At 44.8% G+C, this 24,050-nt stretch overlaps 1 protein-coding gene and 1 long non-coding RNA gene across 6 annotated transcripts in view; one reads left to right on the top strand and one right to left on the bottom strand.

The window, feature by feature from the left end:
* The window catches only part of ATP13A5 (ATPase 13A5), a 60,191-nt gene that overhangs the window by 18,816 nt on the left and 17,325 nt on the right, over positions 1–24,050 (bottom strand). For all 4 annotated transcript variants that reach the window (XM_030576554.1, XM_030576553.1, XM_030576556.1 and 1 more), the window contains exons 7-17: positions 22,070–22,204; positions 19,922–19,994; positions 19,183–19,314; positions 18,394–18,564; positions 16,681–16,838; positions 16,296–16,484; positions 14,985–15,046; positions 10,043–10,193; positions 6,170–6,256; positions 3,970–4,126; positions 562–679 (exon numbers count right to left, since the gene is read on the bottom strand). In XM_030576554.1, coding sequence (XP_030432414.1) covers positions 562–679; positions 3,970–4,126; positions 6,170–6,256; positions 10,043–10,193; positions 14,985–15,046; positions 16,296–16,484; positions 16,681–16,838; positions 18,394–18,564; positions 19,183–19,314; positions 19,922–19,994; positions 22,070–22,204 — 1,433 coding nt within the window. The remainder of the gene's footprint in view (positions 1–561; positions 680–3,969; positions 4,127–6,169; positions 6,257–10,042; positions 10,194–14,984; positions 15,047–16,295; positions 16,485–16,680; positions 16,839–18,393; positions 18,565–19,182; positions 19,315–19,921; positions 19,995–22,069; positions 22,205–24,050) is intronic.
* Positions 3–16,463, top strand: LOC115658069. 2 transcript variants are annotated; one of them, XR_004002144.1, is made up of 3 exons: positions 3–385; positions 10,103–10,210; positions 16,377–16,463. It is a non-coding gene; the product is annotated as an uncharacterized LOC115658069 (long non-coding RNA). The 2 variants fall into 2 exon arrangements; XR_004002145.1 differs by lacking the exon at positions 3–385 and adding an exon at positions 8,211–8,328.

Here is a 24,050-nt window from a genome sequence, read left to right as displayed (position 1 = left end):
TCCATAGTGTTTGGGGTGGGAGCAGCATTTGTTTGATATAGAATCCATACTAGGTTGCACTTTTTTTTCCCAGTGAAACGTAACTGATCTTGAATGCGAAGCAAAACGTCTCACTGAGCATTTACGTGTCTACAGCTTTGCACAAGCTGCCATGCCTCCACAACATGGCTGTGTGGACTAAGCAGGAAGCGTAGCCAGGACACACACACACACACACACGCATGCGTGTGCGCGCGCGCTAGATATCTTCAGGAACAGAAACCTGCTCTACCCCCTGGAAGACAGCGTACATGGGGAGGAGACATGCGTCCTTTCTGCTCCCATTCCCAGCTGCTCGCCATGCTGGGCTGGCACATGCCAGCACAGAACTAATGCAAAGATTAAGGTAATGGGGGCTGAGGTTAACTCATTTACCAGGAGCATTAGCTTACTTGGTGATTAGCAGTGTAGGGATCATGCTAAATGGCTTAGCTATTCCCAGCTCCCTCTCCTCTGGCAGGTCCTGAAGAGTTAGTGTGGAGAGGTATCCAGCAGTGATAACAGGATATTAGCAAAGCTTACCTCTCTAAGTTGTCCAGTTCCACATCCTTTCCCATGTTTAGTGCTCTATGTGCCAGTGCAATCACTCTGAAACCTTGGGTCGTGTAAACCTTAAGCTCCTTTACGAAATCAATTGGGACTGTTTAGAGGAGAAAAGAATATGTGGGCAAGTCTTATGGTTTAAGTGACTTAAAGAACATCCAGTCTTTGGTTCTTTTCTTCTATGGCTTAATCTGTGCATATTACATGCTCATCATTTACCAATACCACGTTCTTTCTCAGCAAATGATCAGCTGTTTTTAATCCAAAGGCTCTGGAGCTGATAACTAGATTTGAATATTTCAAACAACTGGACTACGAGTTTGTTTTGTGCTTTAAAAAGTATGTAAAGTACAAGGAGGTCTTGTGGTTAGAGTAGTTCCTGTTCTAACCACAGGGCCTCCTTGCACTTCAAATAAGGTCGAGGGAGTCTTGAACCTAGGCCAGCAGAGCAGCTAAGCACAAAACAACACTCTGTGCCATCCAGCAATAATTATAACCACTACCCATGACCCACTGTGGACACAGACCACAGGAAGTCTCATCTCCATGGGTCTGAGAGGTAGCAGCCTCGTGGCTCCTGTTTGGTAAATCCAAGAGATGACAGAGCACTGTCTACATGGGGGGTTAGGAGCGTATAACTGTCGCTCAGGGGTGTCGATTTTTCACACCCCCGAGTGGCACAGTTATACCGTATAGGTCTATAGCACAGACCTGACCTTAGCAAAGACACAGCATGGAGTTCCCTTCCACACAGACTGCCTGCCGCCTTGTTTCCATCTGGTAATGCTTCTCAAAGTGGGGACAGGATTAGAAAAAGGAGCAGACGCCCCACGACACTCCCCTCTCTTTCCTGCCAATCGTGTTCAGTGCAGCTCAAGCAACGAAGCATTTGTTGGACCCTGGGTGAAGGGGTCCTGACCTGAGAAGTTTGGTCAGTGAGACAGCTGAACACGTGGTGAAAAAGTTTTGCTTTGAATTTAACAGTTAAGCTAGGCACTAGTAGTATTTTATCTTTATTTTTCTTGTAACCATTTCTGACTTTTATGCCTCATTACTTGTATATGCTTAAAATCTCTGTTTGTAGTTAATAAACTTGTTTGATTTAATCCAGTATGTTTAAACTGAAGCGTCTGGGAAACTCCATTTGGGGTGACAAGTTGTGTGCATATAATTTTTTTTTAAAGAAATAATGGACTTAATATAACTTGTATTGTCCAGAAGAAGACTGGGCAGTACAGAACATACATTTCTAGGAAAAATCTGGGACTGGGGGTGTGTTGGGATCACTCTGCAGTACAACCCAGGCTGCTGAGAGACAGAGTGTGGCTGGCAGGCTGCAGTTGCACAGATACTCAGCGTGCGGCGTGCATACAGTTTGAGCAGCCCGAGGACAGCAAGGCATACTTCAGCAAGGTGTTGTAAGGCACCCAAGGTTGCAGGGCAGGAGTGACACAGCCCTGGATTGTATTCTGGTATGCCACAGTAAAACCTACCTATGCCACAGTAAAACCCAATTAGCAGCCTCCTCATAAAATATCTCCTGTTTCCTGCTTAATTGGGCTTGTCTGGTCTAATTCAACCCTGTCAAGGCCAGTATGGGGAGGCCCCCGCATCACATAGGCCATCCTGGCAAGCCCAGACCAGCAGAGGGTGACCCTAGAAAGGGGGTAATGAAAGGCCTAGCAGGTCTTGAACCTGAGCATGCAAAGTTGCCAGGCATGCAGTCCTTCCAGTGGCTGCTGTAATTAGCTTGTGCTCCACTACCCACAACCTGCTCTGACCACAGCCCACACGAAGTCTCACCTCAGAGAGACAGGCAGCAGCCCCATGGCTCCTGACTGGCACTCAACCCTATGTAAACTCACAGGGCATTCTGGGAAGTGTTCAGGCAACAGTGTGGAGCTTCTATGGCGCCATGACCATGTCTGCCCTGGAATGTCTGGCTTTGACCTTGCCTTGAAGTGGCTCTCGCCTCCTGACCTGGTCCTTGGTATTGGCCCCAGCCTGGAACTTGGCTATGAACTTCTCCACTGCTCTCAACCTCAAGTTTGACCCTGCTCTATCTCTTTCAAATCTGAGTTCTTCCACTTAAATGCTGTGTAACTTTTTGGGTGAATCACTTAATATTTCTGTGCCTCAGTGGGAGCTTTCTTTGATGGCAAGCAGCTGGCTTTGTGAATGGGCTGGGTTGGGCCCAGGGCATGACATAGATATGAGAAGCTTTTGTGACTGCTATCATTTACACTGGGGAAGGCCCAGGACCAAGAGAGGCACAAAGGTGAATTAAAGCTATTTTTGCCTCTTGTCCCTCCCCCAGTTGTGCTGAGTGTGAGCTGGAAGTAGCTAGGGGTCACGCCTGCAATCTACAATTGGTTCTGATAATTCCATACAGAGATTTTAAAGGCATATGTAACTTTAGGACAGTCTACCTATTTGACCTGGAAAAAAGCCGTATTTCATACTGTAGCTGCATTGTATAGTGCCTAATTATTTATTATACTGTGGATCAACACCTACACTAAAATGGCTGGATAACAAACTCGAGAAACCAGAACAGGAATCAGTTTAAGATGCTTTTCTTGTCTGGGTTGATAGAACTGTGTGAAACTCATTTCAGAGACTTACGTAATTAGGCTTGTGATGACTAAGCTGCACCCTCCCATCATTCCCCAAAATCTCCCAGAGTGGCTCAGCAAAGCCATTTTCACCCGGTTTCTCTCCAGTGCCATTCAAAAACACAGCCAGGCATTGGTCCCATCCCATGTTTGCTCAGAATCTTCATGAAACTTGGAAAAGATTTCAGTGAATCTGATCTGAGTTTCAAGTTGTTAGTGGTGTTTTCACAATACAAAAGGAGCTTGTGTTTGCTAGCAGAATGAGAATAGAAGCCCCGGTTCAAATTTCAAAAAGGGAAAAGGAAAGCTGGCAGTTTTCTACAGCAGTTATTGTTAACAATAATTTACATTCACGTAGCTCCTCTCCCAGCACTCAGATAGAAAGCTTCTGTGAGACTAGTCAGTCTTACTGTGCTGAATGTACATATCTGGAAACTGTATTTGTGCTCTTACCTCTTTTGTTAGTCAAAGATATGCATGTCACTGCCCGTGCAATGACCATGACTGCTTATCTAAATCAGGTATTTGGACATGCTAACATCCAGTTATGGGCCCAATCGTCCACTATGTAAATAGTCAATGAAACTCAGCTAGTGTAAATCATCGTAGCATCTGACTGTACATCAAAACAGCTCTTGGACCATGCGAGTGCGGCCATGGTAGCTGTATCAATGAGATTTACAGGTGCACAGTAACTCTCAAGGGCAATTCCCTTTTGGACTGAGCAAAAATAAAGATATGTACATTTATACATATAGATACATTTCCATACCAGTTTCTGGTCTGCAAAAGCTGGTCACCATTTCTGGTGCTCCCTTCATATACAGATCATACTGGTCCTTCCCAAGCTGCTGGGTAATGACAGACATCCTCTGCAGCCCAGAGGAAAATGGGAACTGATGTAGGATTGCTATCCCATCCACTGGAGCCTGAGGAAAGTCAGGAAGGTAGGACGTTAAATTAGATACTCAATTCATTTTGCAAACATAAAATCTGTCTTTTGGCTAGCTTGGGACTTGTTTCCTATTGTGAGTTCTCTCTGGAGTTGAGATAATTAGCCTGAGGGCATTTCACTTGCTACCTTTTGCACGTGGGATCACAGGGACCATTTCCATACACTTCCCCTAGAAAATCCAGGACTGTTTCCTATAGCACATTCTTTAATGCTCAATCTCGGATAGCTTTTAAATTGTCTCTGAAGATGGGGCTTCCTGCCACTGCTTCCTGTGGCAAACTATTCCACAGCTTACAGACCGTAGTGGCTTTTCCCCCCGCAATATTCAGCCTGTGCTTTCCATCCTGGTTTGTGCTTTGTTCTAATCTGTCTTTCATTAGCCATTTTGCATTTATTTATGTGAAATCCTTTGAGAACTAAGGAAGAAATGCTTGGAGTGAAGTAATACTTGTATTATTCTTTTTATTTTTATTTTTTTCAGTATGTTATAATGCACATGTCTCTTCCTATAGATTAGTTCAGTCTGGTAACCAGGGCATTTGATCCAGTTCAGGTGATTTGTTAATATTCAGTTTTGTCAGCTGTTCCCTGCACAGGTCTCACTTTGAATAGCCTAGAAAAGCATATTTGCTTTGTTGGTAATGTTAGAGGAGTCCTCCAGGAGGCATCTGTCTTTACTTCTTAGAATGTCTATTTTTCATCTCTAAGAGTCTTCCCAAATGTGTGAAAGAAACATGCAGGAAAACTTTGCTGTTACCCGTATAGCAAATAGTTTTTCTCATTTCATACCACTGTTGTCCCTCTTCTGCTCGCTCTCTTCTTCTGATCATTTATTTTATTCTCTCTTACATTTTTAATTTTTGCAAACGTTGTTCTTCCTCTGTCCCTTCCTTTAGATCTGTCTCGTCCTCCTCCCCTCCCTTCTCCTCCCCTGCCCTGTATATTTCTCTCTCAGGGAAACGCTGGTTTGCTGCATTCACAGGAACTGTTTAAAATGGATTCACCCCTGCCTGTACATTCTCAAACAGCCAGTTTAGTGTGTCTGACTGACTTCCTCCAATTTAACACAGGGACAAGTTTTCAAAGAGACTGTGGTGGGGCGGACTAGGCCCAAAAGACCCTTGCTGGAGGCCTCAGAGTCCTGGCATGCCCATCCCAGGAAAGGAGCAGTGGAGAGGTCCTCCAAGTGGCCTAGAATGGCTATAGGGGAAGCAGACAATCAGCGAGGCTACAGGGAGCAGCCAATGAGGGCCCAGCAGGCTCATATAAAAGGAGCTGCAGGAAGTGAGTACACTCTGCTTGCAGGGACTAGGTAAGCAGGAGGTGGCCCTGGCTGGTTGCAAGGGCTAAGGCAGGTAGTTGCTGGTAGGGACTGGGGAAGTGAGGGAATAGCTTCTGGCTGGCTTCCAGGATTCACTTAAGACAGGCCCAGGGCAGCTGAAGAGCTGGGGTCAGAGGACTAAAGGCCAGGCGAAGAGTCCCCAGGGAGGAAGGCCTGGGCATGCTGCTCCACTCCAGAGCAGGAACTTCTCATGTAAGCTGGCCAACTAGGGTATTGAGACAGGCCTGTTGGTCAGACTGAGGACCGGGCTTCAGAGATGTTGGTGCCCACGGAGGGCTACAGGGCATTACTGAGGACTTTGAGATAAGCCCCGGTTGGACAGTGTACCCTGGAAGGGGGACAGTGTAGGTGGCTCGGTCAGAGGACCGAGTCACTGAAGACCCGCCAAGAGACCCATCGGTTGGAGGGGGGTGCTCGCGAGAGGTGGGTGCTGCCCTGCTGGAAGGAACTGAGAGATTACAGGCACTGTCAGTCAGAGAAGGGGGCATTCGTAAGAGGCAAGTGCTGACCCCGTTAAAGCAACACCTTTCATAAGATGCAAAAATAGCATAAAAGAACAGCTGAGGCAATTTACAGCTGCCAGCCAATTCTCGACATTGGAGAGATAAATGAATGTTACTTCTGCTAGGAGTTACATACACACCATATTCTTTCTGTTAAAAACAGAGAACTCACATTTCTAGTGTTTGGTCCTGGTTTAACGATTACACTTGTATCTGGTACTGCAGCCTTACTATGAGCTGTACTGGAATCTTCCATTTCCTTTGGAGGGGAAAATTACACCAATAATAAAATTAGGACATTAACCTGGAAGCATTTAAATATTCAACCTACACCTGTGGCCACAGGTATACTTAAGGATGTGCAAAAGTTCCCGTCTTTGGGGGGTTAAACTTTGTGCTCAAGTTTTCACCTTTTCATTTTGGTTTCTTTGCACTTCTGAAATTTGACTTTGCAACATTTCACAAGCGAAGTTTGTTTGGTTTTTTGTTGTTGTTTCTTTGCGCTGTGAGAATGCAAAAAACCAAAAGCCAATCAACCAGAAAACATACCTTTCACTCAAAATGCCATGCTCACAAAACTTCCAGCAGAAACTGGATATCTCAGCTCCCCTGGGCTGATCCCATGGGTCCTCATACACAACATCCATGCTTTCATATGTCTGTCACCAGTGTAAACACAAAGGGTGATGGAATACAGGTAAATTTAACATCCATGAGTTTTACAAGATGTTGAAGCTAGACTCATTTAGACAATGAACCAATTGGTTATGTCATAATACCTTGTTTAAAACAGGTTAGGTAAGTCTCTGGAAAGAGTAGTACTGGGCCCTTCCTGCTTCAGTCAGAGCATTTGGCTAGATACGCTGGGAGGCGCCTGCCAACCACAATCTGGGGTGTCTATGATTACATGAGATCACATTTTTCATTGGCTCATGCTGTGAACCCCTGCTCTCTGTTGGTAAGTCCCTAAAGTGTAATGCCCACTTCTGAGCGCTAAACAACAATGTAACATGCGTGTATAAAAAGCACAGGTGCGTCTGGAAGGCTGTGTTTAGAAAAGGGCCTTTAATGTGTTCTTACCCATGTTAGGTCAAAATTCTCCTCTCCGTTATGCACAGTATCTCCATCATATACCACACTGCACAGCCACACATCAGCCATGCTGCTATTGCTTGGGGGAGGAGGGGGCAGAAAGGACCACGAAGCAAGAATGATGGGGCTCTGTGGGATTGAGGGTTGTCACCATTCTGAGTTAAGTAGTTCTGACCCTTTCACGGCCTATTTGAGGGCACCCTACTTGGGTTTCAGGCCTGTACCCACCATCTCTCTCTGGGCAGGAACCTGCATCCCCCTCCCTCCAGACCAGGGATTTAGGCTGCCATTTTCTCCTACAACTCACTGGTCACCTTAACAAGCCTGAGTTTTGTTTAGCATCTGTCAACCTTCTCTCTCTCAGCCACTATGACAGGACTAACCAATGACCAGTCAATATCTATATAGAACCAAAGCATTAGAGAGAAAACATAGTTTGAAAAAGCAGTGAAGAATCCTGTGGCACCTTATAGACTAACAGACGTTTTGGAGCATGAGCTTTCGTAGGTGAATACCCACTTCCTCAGATGCATGTAGTGGAAATTTCCAGGGGCAGGTATATATATGCAAGCAAGCTCGAGATAATGAGGTTAGTTCAATCAGGGAGGATGAGGCCCTGTTCTAGCAGTTGAGGTGTGAAAACCAAGGGAAGAGAAACTGGTTTTGTAGTTGGCAAGCCATTCACAGTCTTTGTTTAATCCTGAGCTGATGGTGTCAAATTTGCAGATGAACTGAAGCTCAGCAGTTTCTCTTTGAAGTCTGGTCCTGAAGTTTTTCTGCTGCAGGATGGCCACCTTAAGGTCTGCTATAGTGTGGCCAGGGAGACTGAAGTGTTCTCCTACAGGTTTCTGTATATTGCCATTCCTAATATCTGATTTGTGTCCATTTATCCTTTTCCACAGAGACTGTCCAGTTTGGCCGATGTATACTATACTATAGTAATTCTAGCTCAGGAACCAATCCATGCAACAAACCTCGATGCCAACTCTACCCACATATCTACACCAGCGACATCATCACAGGACCTAACCAGATCAGCCACACCATCACTGGTTCATTCACCCGCACGTCCACCAATGCTCCAAAACATCTGTTAGTCTATAAGGTGCCACAAGATTCTTTGCTGCTTTTACAGATCCAGACTAACACAGTTACCCCTCTGATAATTTGCAAACTAAACCCAGGTGATGTGAATGCCTGCCTGAACAGGAGTCATCCATTTTCCACATGGAGACCCTGGTAGGTTTGAAAGTCCCTCAAACCCCGTCTGTAGAGTCAGTGGCTCTTATCAGTTCTTGGAACGAGTGAGAGTGACCCTTCTCCCATAGCAGGCTGCCAACTTTATACAATTCTCAGTTTTTTTTCTACTGTCAAAACCACTGTATGCAATTTCCCCAGGGCGGTACTCCTATAGACTTGTTTACCTTTCTAGGGATTTGCATTAATTACTCCCTTGTGATTTTTAGTTCCTGATACCTGAAGCATGAATAGACTAACCATCCCCAAAGATATTGCATTGCTTGTTCTGTTCCAAAAAAGAAATTAACACTTTCACACCTGGCAGGTAACAAGATGAGATGGGAAACTGAGTCACAGTCTTTCATGAAAATAAGTCAGATGTTTCCCAGGTATTCATCTTTCCTTATTTTAAAAGTGGAGACAGCAAGGATACTAGACCATCCAGGCTTGTGAACCTGGATGACACACCTGCACGTTGTGTCTTATTTCAAATGTCCTCTATTCATGTAAAACATTTTCTTAAGAAGCTGACATACTCTATTCATTAAACAGTACAAGCTGTTTGACAACCATCCCATATTTTTTTCTTAGTACCTACTGGAGGGATATGCAGTGGGAGAGCTCTCACATGCCCCCTCGCCCCCCCCATTTAGCCATGGGTGGCAGGTATCATAGGCTGGGGGAGGTTGTGGCACCCCAAACAGCCTGGAGTGGTCCCGCCCACACTCCATCCTCAGACCGCTCCTGCAGTTCCCAACGCTCTGCCCTGATCCATGCTGGCTGGGACTGGGGCTGGCCAGCCTGCCACAGGGACTCGGGATGGCTGGCACTGGGGTTGTGCTGCCCAGCCAACTGGTGCTTCAGGTGCTGGGGGCTCTGTGGCCGCACCACCCAGCGATGGTGGGGGTGCTCTGGGCTCCTGAGGGGGAGCACAAAGGGAGAGGGAGAGGGGATGGGACTTGGGCAGAAGGGGAGGGGCTAGCCTCCCCCAACGCCAGGTCACCGGCCGTCTATGCCTTAGCCCTTAATCCAACCTTAATCTCAGCCTGGTGCCTTTTCCCACAGCTGCTTCTCTCCCAAGCATCTCTTCTTTAAGCCCCAGGGGAGAGTGGCTGTCTATTTAGCTACAGTCTCTAGCCAGGCTTCCATAAGGACAGGGCAGCGTACCTCTTTGCTGATGGGATAAGATACTCCTCTCCCTGACTGCATCCATGCAGAACCAGCTGGGTGCTTCCCCTCTTGTCCTACAGCAGTCTCTCACTGCAGGAAGTGAAGCCAGTTATAGGAGCCATGGCCTTGCTACTAGTGAGGAGGGGGCTGGCACTTCACTACCTCCCTGGAATCTGGTTTCAAATCACACACAGGGAGATGAAAAAAGTCTTTCTTTCAAACCCACTGACAGATCAGGTGTGTGGCAGGTACCCTTAGGGAAGTTAATTGCTAGAACTCCAGAGGCAGATGCAGTCCTGTGGCAATGCCTCAGAATTTATAAAAATAGCCAGAGCTCACTAGTCTTTGGCAGAACTGCAGGCAGAATGCTATGAAATGATTATGGCCAGGACAAGGGACCCATTTAGTGGTCCAGGCACTGGAATTTCACTAGCTGTTACATATTGCTGCCACCAGGTCTGCAGTTGCTTGCCTGGTGATTAGGGGAATGCCTTCAAGGATTTGCATACTGTGTACATGCAGTTAGAATAACAGTCACGTTTACCCAGCAAGTGCACTCAAACATTTTCCTGTCCAACGGGTCTCCCTGTATCTTCTCATCCAGAACTATGAGTGAATGACAGCTCGCCATGGCTCCACACGGCAGTCCCCAAGGCAAAGGAGTACCAGAGGCAAAGCTGTAGACGTTCTGGAAACTGATTTAAAACAGAAGGTTAGTGTCCAATTTCTTTACAAATAGATTCACTGGGACAGATCCTTAACTGGTGTAAACAGATTCCTCTCGGCTGACTTCAGTGGAGCTATGCCTATTAGCAGCAGCTGAGCATTCAGGCCCCAGTCCATTTCATATACAGGCCTAACCTCCTCAATGAGCCAAAGGTATCTTAAATATAATTAGCATGGAACTTTACATTTCAGCTTCGCACTGTGTTATTACTCTCTGAGGGAATTGGCTATGAATACTACAGTTAACACAGGAGCTTTAGAGCCCTGCTTGACAGCTCCTGTTGTTATTTATTAAAGGAGAGATCTTGGACACAAACAGAAAAGAGTGATGACACTTCCTGTAGTCTGCTACCTCTCACTGAGCAAGACAAGGTAGGGGAGGTTGTATCTTTTACAGGACCAATGAAAGATAGATATTACCTCCCCTACCTTGTCTTGCTCATATCCTGGGAACAACACAGCTACAACACGCAAACGTCCCACTGAACAGTTTCCTGTTGGGAGCCCAACAGTGTTGGTGAAGTGTCAAAGTGACACGCTTGACTTCGCTGGGCCTGATTCTCCACTGCCCTGCACAATGAGTTATTTACCTCTGTGCCAACAGCTGTGAAAGGCCACTGCTGGTGTAAGTGGAGAATTCTGACTTGTTAACATTTTACATCCACCTAGCACAAGTGTAAATGATGACACAAGGTGCAGTGCAGAGAATTATGTCCAACCCCTTCATTTATACTAGTGGCCTTAACATCTGAGGACCTGAGACATCTCTCACGTGCACCTGTTTTAAAACCTGTATTACTCCACTGATGTACACGGGGGTAGAAGAGACTCAGGCCCTGAACAATGCAGTGTAATGCAGCATTCCCGGAATATGCTCTCTCCTCCTGCCTGAGGCAGAAACGGAGCATAAACCAGTTTGGGCTGAGTGAAGTCTTTACAATTTCATCCTAGATTATTTCTCCCCCACTATAATCTTGATTGATTCTCTCTTTCCTATGGCTCTAGGACACGCAACTATTACACAGCCTAGCACTGTCTGTTTTCTTAGAATGTATCTGCTCCATGGCATGTTCAGCTAACAGGAGGCCCATTAAGTTTTATGTGAGCATGGTAAAGAGAAGCTATAATTTATTTATCCTCCTTTACTACTAAATCAGAAATGGCAAAATGTGGAGTTCAACAATGCAGAATATGGCAATATGAGATCAAGAAGCAGGATTGCATTGTGGATCCTGTAGTCTCTGGCCTGGTCTACATAGGAATAGCGTAGTTGAAGTCGAAGTATCTTATTTCGACTTACCTCCCGTCCTCACGGTGCGGGATCGATGGCTGCAGCTCCCCCTGTCGACTCCGCTACTGCCATTCACCCTGGTGGAGTTCCGGAGTCGACGGGAGCCCGTTCGGGGATCGATATATCACTTCTAGATGAGACGCAATATATCGATCTCCGATAAACCGATCGCTACCCACCCATCCAGCGGGTAGTCTGGATATACCCTCTGCGAGCCACCAAAATCTGTACCATTTCAGGCAACTTAGATCTAGCCCTTGGACTCTTATTGTAATTTGGCAAATTAATTAACTAATGCCTATAAAGCATTTTAAAGTAGTTAAATGCTGTATTAGCATTCTTGCTGTTCTTTTATCTTGTTTAAAAGTACAAAAGGACATTTCACATGCGGAGTGACATTCCTTTACTGAAACTGCATAGGTTTCAGAGTGGTAACCATGTTAGTCTGTATCAGCAAAAACAACCAGGAGTCCTTGTGGTACTCTTTTGTAGTGCTAACAAGGCCAATGAAATCAAGATGGACATCGCACATTTCCAACAGTTGACAAGAAGTTGTGAGTATCAGCTAACCCAGAAGTCACCTACTACAAAACAGGCCCAACACAGAAAGTAACAGAACACCACTATCTGTCACCTACAGCCCCCAACTAAAACCTCTCCAGGCATCATCAAAGATCTGCAACCTATCCTGAAGGACGATCTCTCACTCTCACAGATCTTGGGAGACAGGCCTGTCCTCACTTACGGATAACCCCCAACCTGAATACAAATACTCACCAGCAACTACACAGCACACAACAAAAACACTAACCCAGGAACCAATCCCTGCAACAAACACCATTGCTAACTCTGTCCACACAGCTAGCTATTCAAGGGACACCCTCATAGGACCTAACTGCAAACTGGACACCATCAAATTAGGCCTGAATAAAGACCTAACCATCCTAGGACCTAACCACATCAGCCACACCATCAAGGGCTCGTTCATCTGCACATCTACCAATGTGATATATGCCATCATGTGCCAGCAATGCCCCTCTGCCATGTACATTGGCCAAACCAGACAATCTCTACACAAAAGAATAAATGGACACAAATCAGACATCAAGAATTGCAACATTCAAAAATCAGTAGGAGAACACTTCATTGTCTCTGGACACTCAATAACAGACTTAAAAGTGGCAATTCTTCGACAAAAGAACTTCAAAAACAGACTTCAACGAGAAATTGCAGAACTGGAATTAATTTGCAAACAGGACACCATCAGATTAGGCTTGAATAAAGACTGGGAGTGGATGGGTTACTATAAAACGTAATTTTCCCTCCCTTAATATTCACCCTTTTTTGTCAATTGTTGAAAACGAATAGGCCACTTCCACCTTGATTGCGTTGGCCTCGTTAGCACTGACCCCCCACTTGGTAAGGCAACTGCCATCTTTTCATGTTCTGTAATATTTATACTGCTTTCTGTATTTTTTCATTCCATGCATCTGATGAAGTGGATTATAGCCCACAAAAGCTTCTGCCAAAATACATTTGTTAGTCTCTAAGGTGCCACAAGGACTCCTTGTTTTTGCTGAAACTGCATAGTAACACCCAGCTTAGCCCTCAGCAAGTCTCTTTGTAGGAGGTTGTTTAAGGAAGAGTGGAGTAATGATGCAGATTTACTAATTAGATCAGTGCAGACATCAATAGCCCATATTGGTATGTTGGCAAGTCATCAGCATGGCTTCTTGCTGTGCAAAGTCTGAACATGCCATTGAGATAGGGCAGGAGGGGGGCATTGCACCATTCCCTTTGCTCATAGGGGCTGGGATCTACAGGCCTGTGAGGTCCAGCCCCAGCCCCAACAATGTCTGAGTCAAAGTGAAACCTCAATTTTGCTAAGACAGGGCCCAGGTTAACTGCCCAGCTGCCCCAAATGTTTGCCATTGTGATCTGGAGCATAGGGTTGCAAAGCCACTCAAATTTGGCTCGGCTGCTCCTCAGTCATGCCAGACCTACCTGGGGTCTACACCTCCCAGACCACTAAATATAGGGGTTCTGCCCCTGGACCGCCACTGAAATTTGCCCACTCCCCAACCATGGAAATCTGAAATGATGCCCCTGTTGGCACCTTGTAAAATTTTCTAGTACATAATGTCAATTTTATTTGCAGGTAATATCTCTTATTGGACCAATTTCTTGTGGTGAAAGAGACACCCGGTGGCCAGAACCTGAAGAAGAGTTCTGTGTAAGATCAAAAGCTTGTGTCTCTCAACAACAGAAGTTGCTCCAATAAAAGAATTACTTCACCCGCCTTGTCTCTCTCATATCCTAGGACCAACACAGCTACGGCAACACTGAATACAAATTTATTTGCATGTGTAGCTCATTTTGTTCTCCATGTCACATGAACAGACACTGAACTACACAGTTAACTCAAGTGAAATAATCATGAGATTATTCAGGGCTATTTTCCTTGTTGTGGTTTTTGAGCTTTCTGCCAAACAAAATGTCCTGTCTGGAGAGAATTGTGCATGCAACCTCTATTAGTTAATGGCCAAGAGCCAAGTAGAGATTGTATTGCTAAATACAGGAAAATCTTACCAAATAATCCTTTATTGGGTGGCATTTGTTAATTAATGTTATGTAATGTGCATCAGATATTAATTTTCTCTCTGTCCTGTGAGAAACTTAGGGCTTGTCTATACTGGCACTGTACATCGCTGCAGCTTTCTGGCTCACTCTGTCACTCATCATGATACAATTATCTCCTCTGTGCCGAAGTACCCGATATGTTGGCAACCACTGCTAAAGTCTGGGATGTTGATATAATGCATATGCTGATCCCCTGCGAAAGATGATGGGCAGCTAATCTCTCCTCAAATGTATTTGAGCTCAATGGAATATGCACAGTGCAATGTGGGTTTTAAATGATTTTTTGTAGCCATAGCATGAACAATAATCAGCTGATTTTGGCTATAATCAACACCTTTTGCAATTACACACCACTTGTCACCTCAGGCTCTCAAAGAATTTTGGAACAGGAATTGAAATGCAGTTTGTCACATCAGGGTGGAGTCCGAACATTTCAATCTGATGAGTTTGGCTGGTAAGGTATTTCTGTTGAGGGTGGTCTGGATGTAGTGGCCTAAGTAGCAATTTCATTTATTTTTAAAGTTGTTTGGGCAACAGATGGTTGGCTAGACAGGACAGGACAACGAGGGAAGTGAAAGAGGCAAAGCAACTTGCCCATCAGGCCAGGGAATGAGCTGTGAGGAGACCCCAGTTCTCTTAACTCCCACGCCAGTGTCCTAGTCACTAGACCACATTGCCCCTCTCTTTCCTATAGCTGGACATATGAGGAAGCTCCCTCAGAGGTAAGGTTCAGATGAACTCTTGGCTGTTTAGATAATATATCTGAGATCTGCCCATCACTAAACACAATCCCAAAATGCAAAATCCATTTGTGGACAAAGATCCTTACCGGCTTCCTTCTGAAGGGATCAGCCCCCAGAGGTCCAGTCCATCTTCTGTTAGGGTGCCAGTCTAGGGTCAACCAAACATCTGATTATTTTATTAGAGGTTCAGGCCCTGATTCTCTGACTAACGCTAGTGTGCATCAAACCGCACTGAAGTCAGTCATGCCAGTGTAAAACTGGTGTAACTGAGAGGAGAACCGGGAATACAGACAATACATTTACAACAAACTACAGCAGGCTGGATACTCAGTTGTGAAGATCACCCTAGCTCTGCTGAAATGAATGGAGCTGAACTGGTTCACCTCAGCCCAGGGAACTGGCCTTGTATAGTTGAAAACATGAAAATTAAATTGTATGTTCTGGGCAGAGAGAGTCAAGACATCTCAGAAATGTTGAAAGGGGTATAAGATCACAAGGATGAACGTTGGGGATAAAAGGAAATTATGGACCAAATTCCCAGCTTGCCTAAGCTAGCACAATTACGCACAGTACAGTGGGATTTCGCTGATTCGTACTTGCTGTAAACCTGGCTCATTGTTTTCAGGAGAGTTTCAGTGTCTGGAGGTATATTATTCACCACACGTTAAAAGACAACGGAATTAATGTAAAAACCACAGAAAGATCCAGAGATGAGTCTGGAGGCAGTATCCGGGTGAACCATGGTCTGGGTCCAGTCTGGAGGCAATGTCCGCCTGGAGTGGGGACCACGTTTTGATCCAGTTATGGCCCTACACAGAGCACTGGGGGTTGTTCCTGCCTGAGGTGGAGTGATGTGTGCAAACTCTGTGAGGTTGGGGGACTCCACATCAGTTGAACCCAGCCTCTTCCTGCGAACATGCACAGGAAGCGATTCTCAGAGACCACAGGGACACTTGAGAAACTGGGCTTTCAGGAGCTAATCTGTATTGGGGCTGGGGACAGGTCAGCGTGGAATAGCACCAATTCCATCACCTTTGTTATATGTGGTGATTCCTAGGCAAGCACAGATTCCAGAGTAACCTCTGCATCACGCCCCAGAGCAGGCACAGAGCATGCCTTGCTGGCAAGCAGGCTGTATGGTGACACTCATGCCTGTGAGGCTATTACCCCCACCCCTTCAGCTCGCTGAAGAGGGTTCTGCCTGGAAGGCTTTGTGCAAGTCTTGGGTCCAGCATACCCAGAGGAGGCAGCCTGAATTTGACTTCTTGGCTATGAGTGAGCAAGAACAAAAGTGCTAAGAACGTTTATGGCATTAATAGAACAAAATCCCAAACCTGCAAAAAGCATTAAAATCTATTGCAGCAATCTTGCTTTAAAAGCAGTAATATGTTTCTTACTTTGTCAAAGCAAACCAGGTTTATTTGCCCGCATATATTTATCCTCTGGGGGCTGATGCAGAAAATTTTCTTATTCTTCAGCCTCTTTTGGGCATAAACAATCCCTGTTGTCAAAGCAGCTGGTATTGCAGGAGGAACAGAAACAGTGAAGAGGAGGAGAGCCATTGCCACTGTTTCAGCTACTGGTTTCTGGAAAAGAAAAAAACACAACAAACCTGTTGATGATATTCGACCTGTTTTTGCTCTTTGAATGTTCGAAAGCTTGGACTATCTGAGCAGAAGCTGTACGTGCAGTGTGATGTTCCAAACAGCTGCCTTACTCAGGGTTCAGAAGGAAGGAATTCCAGTGGGGAAGGAATTCCATTATCATGTTACTACTACTTACCTTGTGCTGTACATACACACACACTGTATAGATCAGTCCAAGCACGCCAATTAATGTAAGGATTATGATGAATTTGAAGGCATCTCTGTACAGTTTGAAATTCATGGGCTTGGGGTAGAGGATGGACCTCACCAGATCGCCTTTGGCTGTGTTGAACCCTATATTAAGACAATCACCACAAATTGTATATGTTAATCTAATGGCATGATAGGTTGAACACAACTGAATTAGGAGATGAATGGTATTGTAAAGACTTTCTGAAGGCAGGACAAAATATCTGGCCAGCTCATGTAGTGTGAAATTCATCAACAGGCAAAGACCCTCCATGTCACAACCCCTCATTTTACACCTTCACATGGGTGGTGGTAGCAGATCCCTCAGTGCACTCTGTGCCCCTGGGAGGCAGATTTCACCCCTGCTCTGAATGCACAGGCATGGATGGGAGAGATTTGGGGAAAGATCGTTGTACCTATGCTTATAGGAACCCCTATACTGGGAGCACAGAAGGGAAGCAGGAGACGCCGTTCTGTAACAGGACTGGAATAGCAGCCACACAGGACCTTGCCTGTGGATTTGGGCTGAAGTCTGTAGGGCCTGTCTACATTGTTATGGGAGCAAGCTCCCAGCCTGGGCTCACAGACTTGTGCTAGCAGAGCACATGCTAAACATAGCTGTGGCGATGTTGCTTTCACGTTGTGGCTCAGGCTGGAGCTCAGACTCCGAAGTCTAGAGGGGTGGAGCGGGGGCAGACTTGAGAGTGTCAACTCCAGCCTGAGCTGCAATGTAAATCACTGTCTAACCTGTTGTTTTTAGTGCACTAGTGTAAACCCTGCTCACACAAGTCTGTTGGCCCTGGATGGGATGCTCTCTCCCAGACGCAGTGGAGACACACCCCAAGTGCCGTGCAGTAAGATAGCTTACTCAGCCTTTGCGAGTGTGCTGGAGGGTGGGGATGAATGTCATCTGTGACTGACTAAAACTCAGACTGTGGCTGGACTGAACAGTCTTTATTTACCAAAACAGATCAGCTCACACACTTTAATTGGGAACAGTGAGATTTCTTTCTAAAAAGCTGTTACTAGTGGTGAAAGGTGCCATGTTGACAGCCATGCAGACCGAGGTCCTCTAGTCAGTGAAAAGGGAAGAGGTACAGCATCAAGCAGTGGCAGTCCATGCTTCCTGGGCTGTCCTGGCAGTTTATCTGGTTCTGATCTGCACACAGTTATTGTGCTGCCATCACTGTTTTGGATTACTGCAATGGTTATACCCATACAAACCCTAGTGTGAATGCAGTAACCCTGGTATAAAGGTATACACATCTTGTTTCCCTTCCTATATGGAAATAGCTAAACTGCTGTAAAGCACCTTTGTACTAATATAACTGTGGGTTGTACCACTTTATACTGGTCTGGTTAAAGTTTTTGTGTGTAGACAAGCCCCCGAAGAGTTTTGTGAGGTAGACAAACCCAGGCCTATCTACTGAGACTGCCATCAAGGGAGTCCAGTAACACCAATGGGTTGGAATGTGGGCCCCTGTCCACTAGAAATTAGACTGAGACCCACCAAAACACAACCACCAGTTGGGAATAAATAACTTTCAGTCTCTGACATGGGCTGGATGTGAATCAGGGATGTAGAGAGAGAAGCTTTACTATGTGTCCCCTGAGCCATCTGGTCCCCACCACCCTCACCAGTAAAATAAAAAATAAATACCAGTTTGCAGCACAACAGCTCTCACTGGTCCTTTGCCTGTGGGCTTGGTCTGTATGACCTCTGTTCCACAGAAGAGGACGTGTCTTCGGTAATCTTCTGCACTGTGTGTTTTCCAGGACTTGGTATTCTCCATGTGGGGCAAAGGGGTTTTAGTTACCGGAATACTTTCACCTAAAGATCATGTTGAACAATTCCAGTTAGGGTGTATTTAAATTCCATCAGACTCAGGAAATGTGCAATTAATACATACCCAATCAGCAAGAATTGTTAAATAAATAAATAAATAAATGGACTGGATGATGGCTATGATTTTTAACATCTGAGCACTTCAGACACCTCCCTGGTAGTTTTCAATCTAAAGACTTGGGTCAAACTTTGCCCTGAGATAAACACAGTTTTATAGTGGCTAAGTGTATATGTGTGACACTGCGTTCTGCTGTTGAAGTGTGTGTATCGTTGTCTGCCCACACAGAGCACAACATCCTAGCATTTAAAAACAATTTTTTGTGTTTTTAATGTTTGCTGTATTTCCTGTTGCTGACAATACATTACATAGATCTGGTTTCATTTTTAGTAAGAAATTGAGTTATGCTGAGCAGTTTAGAACTAATCAGAAGCCCTTCCCAAGGAGACTGCAAATTATTCAAAACACCATCTTTCCTTATTTTGCAACAATTCATTCTGATATAGGATAAACCATTTGTAATCAGAATTGATAAAAACATATCTCCAGAGAGAGAGCAAAGAACTGCATGGAGACAAAAGACAAATCAAAATCCAAGTTTATACCTGTGAGCATGCCTTCATCTACAATACAACCTCCATCGATCAGGATAGCATCACATGGCAAAGCATGCTTCTTTCCTTCTAAAACAAGGATGTCTCCTGGGACCAAATAATGAGACTCCAGCTTTTTGCAACCTATAGTAAAATATAAAATGAAGTGACTGTTCACTTAGACACAGGTTATGATCCACAGGAACATTTTAAAGCCTGCACTACACAACCAAACTGTTTTACTCCATTGCTTGGTTTCGGAGGAACTGCACTTATGGATCTACAGTGGTACAAGTGAAGACACTTGTCTGCCTGCCTACCTTGAAGTGATGTTCTGAGGCTTAATTAGTTAATGTCTATAAATTGCTTTGGATAAGAGACCTGCCTAAGGTACCTATAGGCCCCATTACCACTGTATCTGAGCACCTCACAATCCCTAATGGACTCAGCCTCACAACATCGCTGGGAGGTAGGGTGTAATCCCCATCGCACAGAGACCCAAGGTGCAGTGAGACAAACTGAGGTGAGGAAGCCTGTAGTAGAGCAGGGAATTGAGTCCTGGTCTCACGTGTCCATGGCTAACATCCTAGTCACTGCACTATGGAGTTACTTTACCCAATTTGTTCTTGATACTGAAATACATCTGCAAGCAGATAAGCCTAAGTATGTCTGTGTACTTCCAAATGCAGAGTTTGACCCCCTATTGAATTGGAAGGGGTGGGGGGAAGAAGGCTAATTGGACATTGCTCACCTTCATCCTTTGTGCAGGCTGTAACCTGGACTTTGTTGTGTTCCTCAACAAGGTCATGCAGCTTCACAGATTGCTGTTGATTGGGTAGTAAATTAAGTGTTGAAATACTAATACTTGTGCCAAGCAAACATTATACTTTGATGATCAAGAGTAAGCTTCATAACAATGAAACTGAACTTAATTGGATTATAAGTGGTAAGAGTCATACTCCCTATGCTTTCCTTACCAATCAGGAAATGTGTTCAAAGGGTTTGCCCTCAGTTAGACAGCAGAACAAACTGTACAGTGTTTTGGGGCCTGATTTTCCACTCATGCCAATTTCACATCAGTAAAATTACTCCTCTTTGCAACACTAAGAAATGAATCAGGCTCTGTTTTCAATGACATTTCCAATCCCTAAATAGTGAATTTCCATATGTTGGTCCATTTTTTTCCCTGCTAGAAAGGGGCTCAGTAGAACAACCGAGTGTAAATATCCAGTTATTACAGAGGTTACCACTGCAAAAAAACAGAAACAGAATCTAGACTTTTGATCACTTTAGCTAGGTATCTCTGCATGGCCGGTGGCTGGTTGTAATCCAATTTAGCAATTTGCATGTCCAGAGTTATAAACTGATGAGGTGAACTATCACAGGTTTGGGCTGTGTACAGTATTGTAGTGGGGATATGTCACCTTAATTTAAAAGTTACTTATAAAATCTAGTCATAGGTGTGGGCTTCTTAATCAGTGTTTTTCTTATGAAAACTTCAGACCAGTTGGAAGAGGGCCCTGTGGCTCAAAAACCAGTCACTCTTCATGCTAAAAGCTTGGACTTTGACCTTGCCCAAGAACACTGGCTAGGCCATTGTTTGTGTTCTGGGTGTGCTGGACTGCTGGATGTGCACACCAATTGAAATGTCCCTCAAAGCAACCCTGGTCTGCTTCAATCGTATGCTTGCTTAGACCTGCATGAGGTTTGTGCTGTGCATTTGTGCTAGGACAGTAACAAAATAGAAGTAGCTCAGTGCCATAATCTACTCCAGCAAGGACAATATATCATCAGTCTTCGGGGGGGATGAACAGGGCAGAGCCCACTATCACCTGCTGTAGGATTCAATTCTTTAAGTACATGAATTAGTAATTCAGTGGAGGTCAGATGTAAAAGATGTAGGGCCATTTTTTGTTGGTGACTCACACTGTAGTTTGTTACACATGGTTTGCACATGTTTAAGTGATAATCCCGTGTCCCTTGCACCAGGATGACAATCAGTAGGAAGTCATACTTTATTTTCCTGAAAGCTGACTTTCCTACTGCTTCCTCCTTCCACTGCCACCTCAGAAGCACAGTTGCCTCACTCAGTTTGCAAACCACGGAATGACAAACTGCTGCAAATTAAACCACTTTACCACCTGGCCGAACCTTGTCCCAAATGCCTGAATTGCATGTTCCTTGAGCTTTGAAAATAGAGTTATTTTTCTTGTTGTAGTTTTTTGCAGTCAGAGTTCTCTGCCTGGCCAAGATGGCTGGCAGCTCTGAAATAACAGGAGAGAGGCTGTTCTCTGCACTTTTAGCCTGACTTGAAGGCTGGAAGTGCCTGAAATGTTAGGAGTATTTGTTGCACAAACAGCCTGGTCCTGCGAAGGTCTGAGGTTCCTACAACAGTGTGCAAGTGCCTCATAGGACTGAATTCATAAATTCTAAGCCAGGTATGCAGACTAAATGAAGCAATTCAGGTAAACCTTGGATAAGCATGTTAGCTTTGTGTGCATAGGCCAACTCTGAACATTTTTGTGGCTTCATCTGAAAAACACAATATCCTTTTCCTCAGAGAATGACTGAGGTAAAGTTAAGTTATTGTGTAGATGTGTCTAAAAGGCTCAGATGTATTAACTTGTCTGATAATTTAAGACTAATGCGACTTTTTTTTTATGTTAAAGCCTGTTATTTGCAGGCTCTGAAGCCCCTTGCACATTGGGGAAATTCCAAGCTGGATACAACATTCATGGATGGCCCAACTCTAATCTTCAGTGGACTTGTGAAATCTGCAATAGTACCAGCTAACCAAAAGGACAGAGTGCAGAAATTGCTTCTTATTCTGTGTCTGAGACAAATGAAATTATTACTGTTGGCTAAACTGGGAAATTGATGACGTGAACAGCAGCCTTACCTGTCTGAGGTCATACACGGTTAAGCCAATAGAAATGACTGACAAGATTATGATAGCCACGGAATACTCAACGTAACCTTGGCTCAACCACAGAGTCAGAGTGAAGGTTTGGAACACATAAAAGGGATTTAAAATCTGCAAACACAAATATATCACACAGTCAGGAGAAATCCACAGTTTGTTCAGCTGTCGCTCACATGTGGGAAAGATGAAAAGGTTTCACTATAGAATTCGTGAAATCTTTTCAGTGTAATTTAAAACAGAATTGTGGTGCTTGTTGCAAGCCAACACTCTCCCATGATGGTTCAGGGGACTGATAGCTTTCACCTCCATCTTGTTGACTTGATCTGGCTCAGAACTAGTTGTCATCTGATAGCCGTGCGGTGATTTCTCCGAAATGAACTGGTAGTCTCAAGCGGTCTAGATAGTAGCTCTCTCTTCAATCATTAAACTAAAGGCTCCATTCTGGACAGCCAACATAGCGACTGAAGACAATGGGATCTTTGCCTGTATAAGGCTAGCACCGAGTAAATAATTTACTGAAAAATTTAACCCCTGAATGAAAAATATGGGAACACATTTTTGCAAATATTCATCCAGGTCTAAGGAATGAAGGGTCAGGAGCAAAACAAAGATGTACGCTCAGCCAGTACCGTAGTATCCTGGCCAATAGTATCACCAGGGCACCCCTTCACTTGTGCAAAGCAAAGCAAAGCACCACACCTTTCAGAGACCTGCCTAGAGGCACAGCCTTAAAAAACATCGCACGGGAGGCTGCACACTTTGATGCAAGTGCAAAGTTCAAATTCAATAGCCTGTTTTAAAATGCTCTCCTGGAGTTCTCTTGGGCATTACAATTCCTGCACTCAACACTGACTGTAGTCACTTCTACAGAGACACAGCAGCTCTTTAGCAGGGCACAGCATTACTAACAAAGAGTTTAGGATACAAAGTCAAAAATACTTTCTGTATTTCAATTGACAAAGGGAATTTAAGGAGACAGAATGTAGGATGCTAGGCTAACCTCTATCCTTGCAAAAAGTGCTATTGGATTATTAATGATCAAACTTGAAATTGTACACCTTGTCTTAAAGATGGTGACTCCTCACACCATGATGGGTATCAATCTAGTATTGACCCTGAGGGACCAGTGACAAGTACTCAGTCACCAACACCACTTACTGTGAAACCTATGCTTTTATTGGTGGTTGGTCTCTCGTCAAGGACTGCTCATGTTTCCTTCATCATAGGAGATACCATGAGTTCATAATCTGAGGTAGTATGGCTGCACCCTATATGGATGTGCTCATATGTAGGATAGTCCTGATTTTTCTCGTACAGAAGCTTTACACTAATGTAACTCAGTGGAGTTACTCTTGATTTATACCACAGTGTCAGTGAGATCAGAACAAGACCCAGCAATCACATTTGTCTTTTTTAATCTGCCATCTAACCATCTTGTTAACTGTACATAAAAAGTCAAATAGTCTCTCTGTTATACCAGTAGAACTCCATGGTAGTTAAAGGAATGGAATTGGCATAACTGAGGGAGGACTGTACCATGTAGCATTGAGTTTTTTCTATGCTGCTTTGTTTTAGTAAGGATCTAAGGCAGGGGTGGCCAACCTCTGGCTCCAGGGCCACATGTGGCTCTTCAGAAGTTAATATGCGACTCCTTGTATAGGCACAACTCCGAGGCAGGAGCTACAGGCGCTAACTTTCCAATGTACTGGGGGCAGGGGGGGTGCTCACTGCTCAACCCCTGACTCTACCACAGGCCCTCCCCCCACTCCATCCCTTCCTGCCCCCTCCCCTGAGCCTGCCAGGCTCTTGCTTCCCCTCCTGCATCCCAGAACCTCCTGCATGCCATGAAACAGCTGATTGGGAGGTGTGGGGAGGAAGGGGGAGGCACTGATTGGCTCTGGGAGCAGGGTGGGGGAGTTGATGGGGGGCTGCTGATGTATTACTGTGGCTCTTTGGC

This window comes from Gopherus evgoodei, chromosome 9 (genome assembly GCF_007399415.2).
Source record: "Gopherus evgoodei ecotype Sinaloan lineage chromosome 9, rGopEvg1_v1.p, whole genome shotgun sequence".
Taxonomy (NCBI): domain Eukaryota; kingdom Metazoa; phylum Chordata; order Testudines; family Testudinidae; genus Gopherus; species Gopherus evgoodei.
Note: the sequence above shows the minus strand (reverse complement) of the source record. Positions and strands in the feature narration are given on the sequence as shown.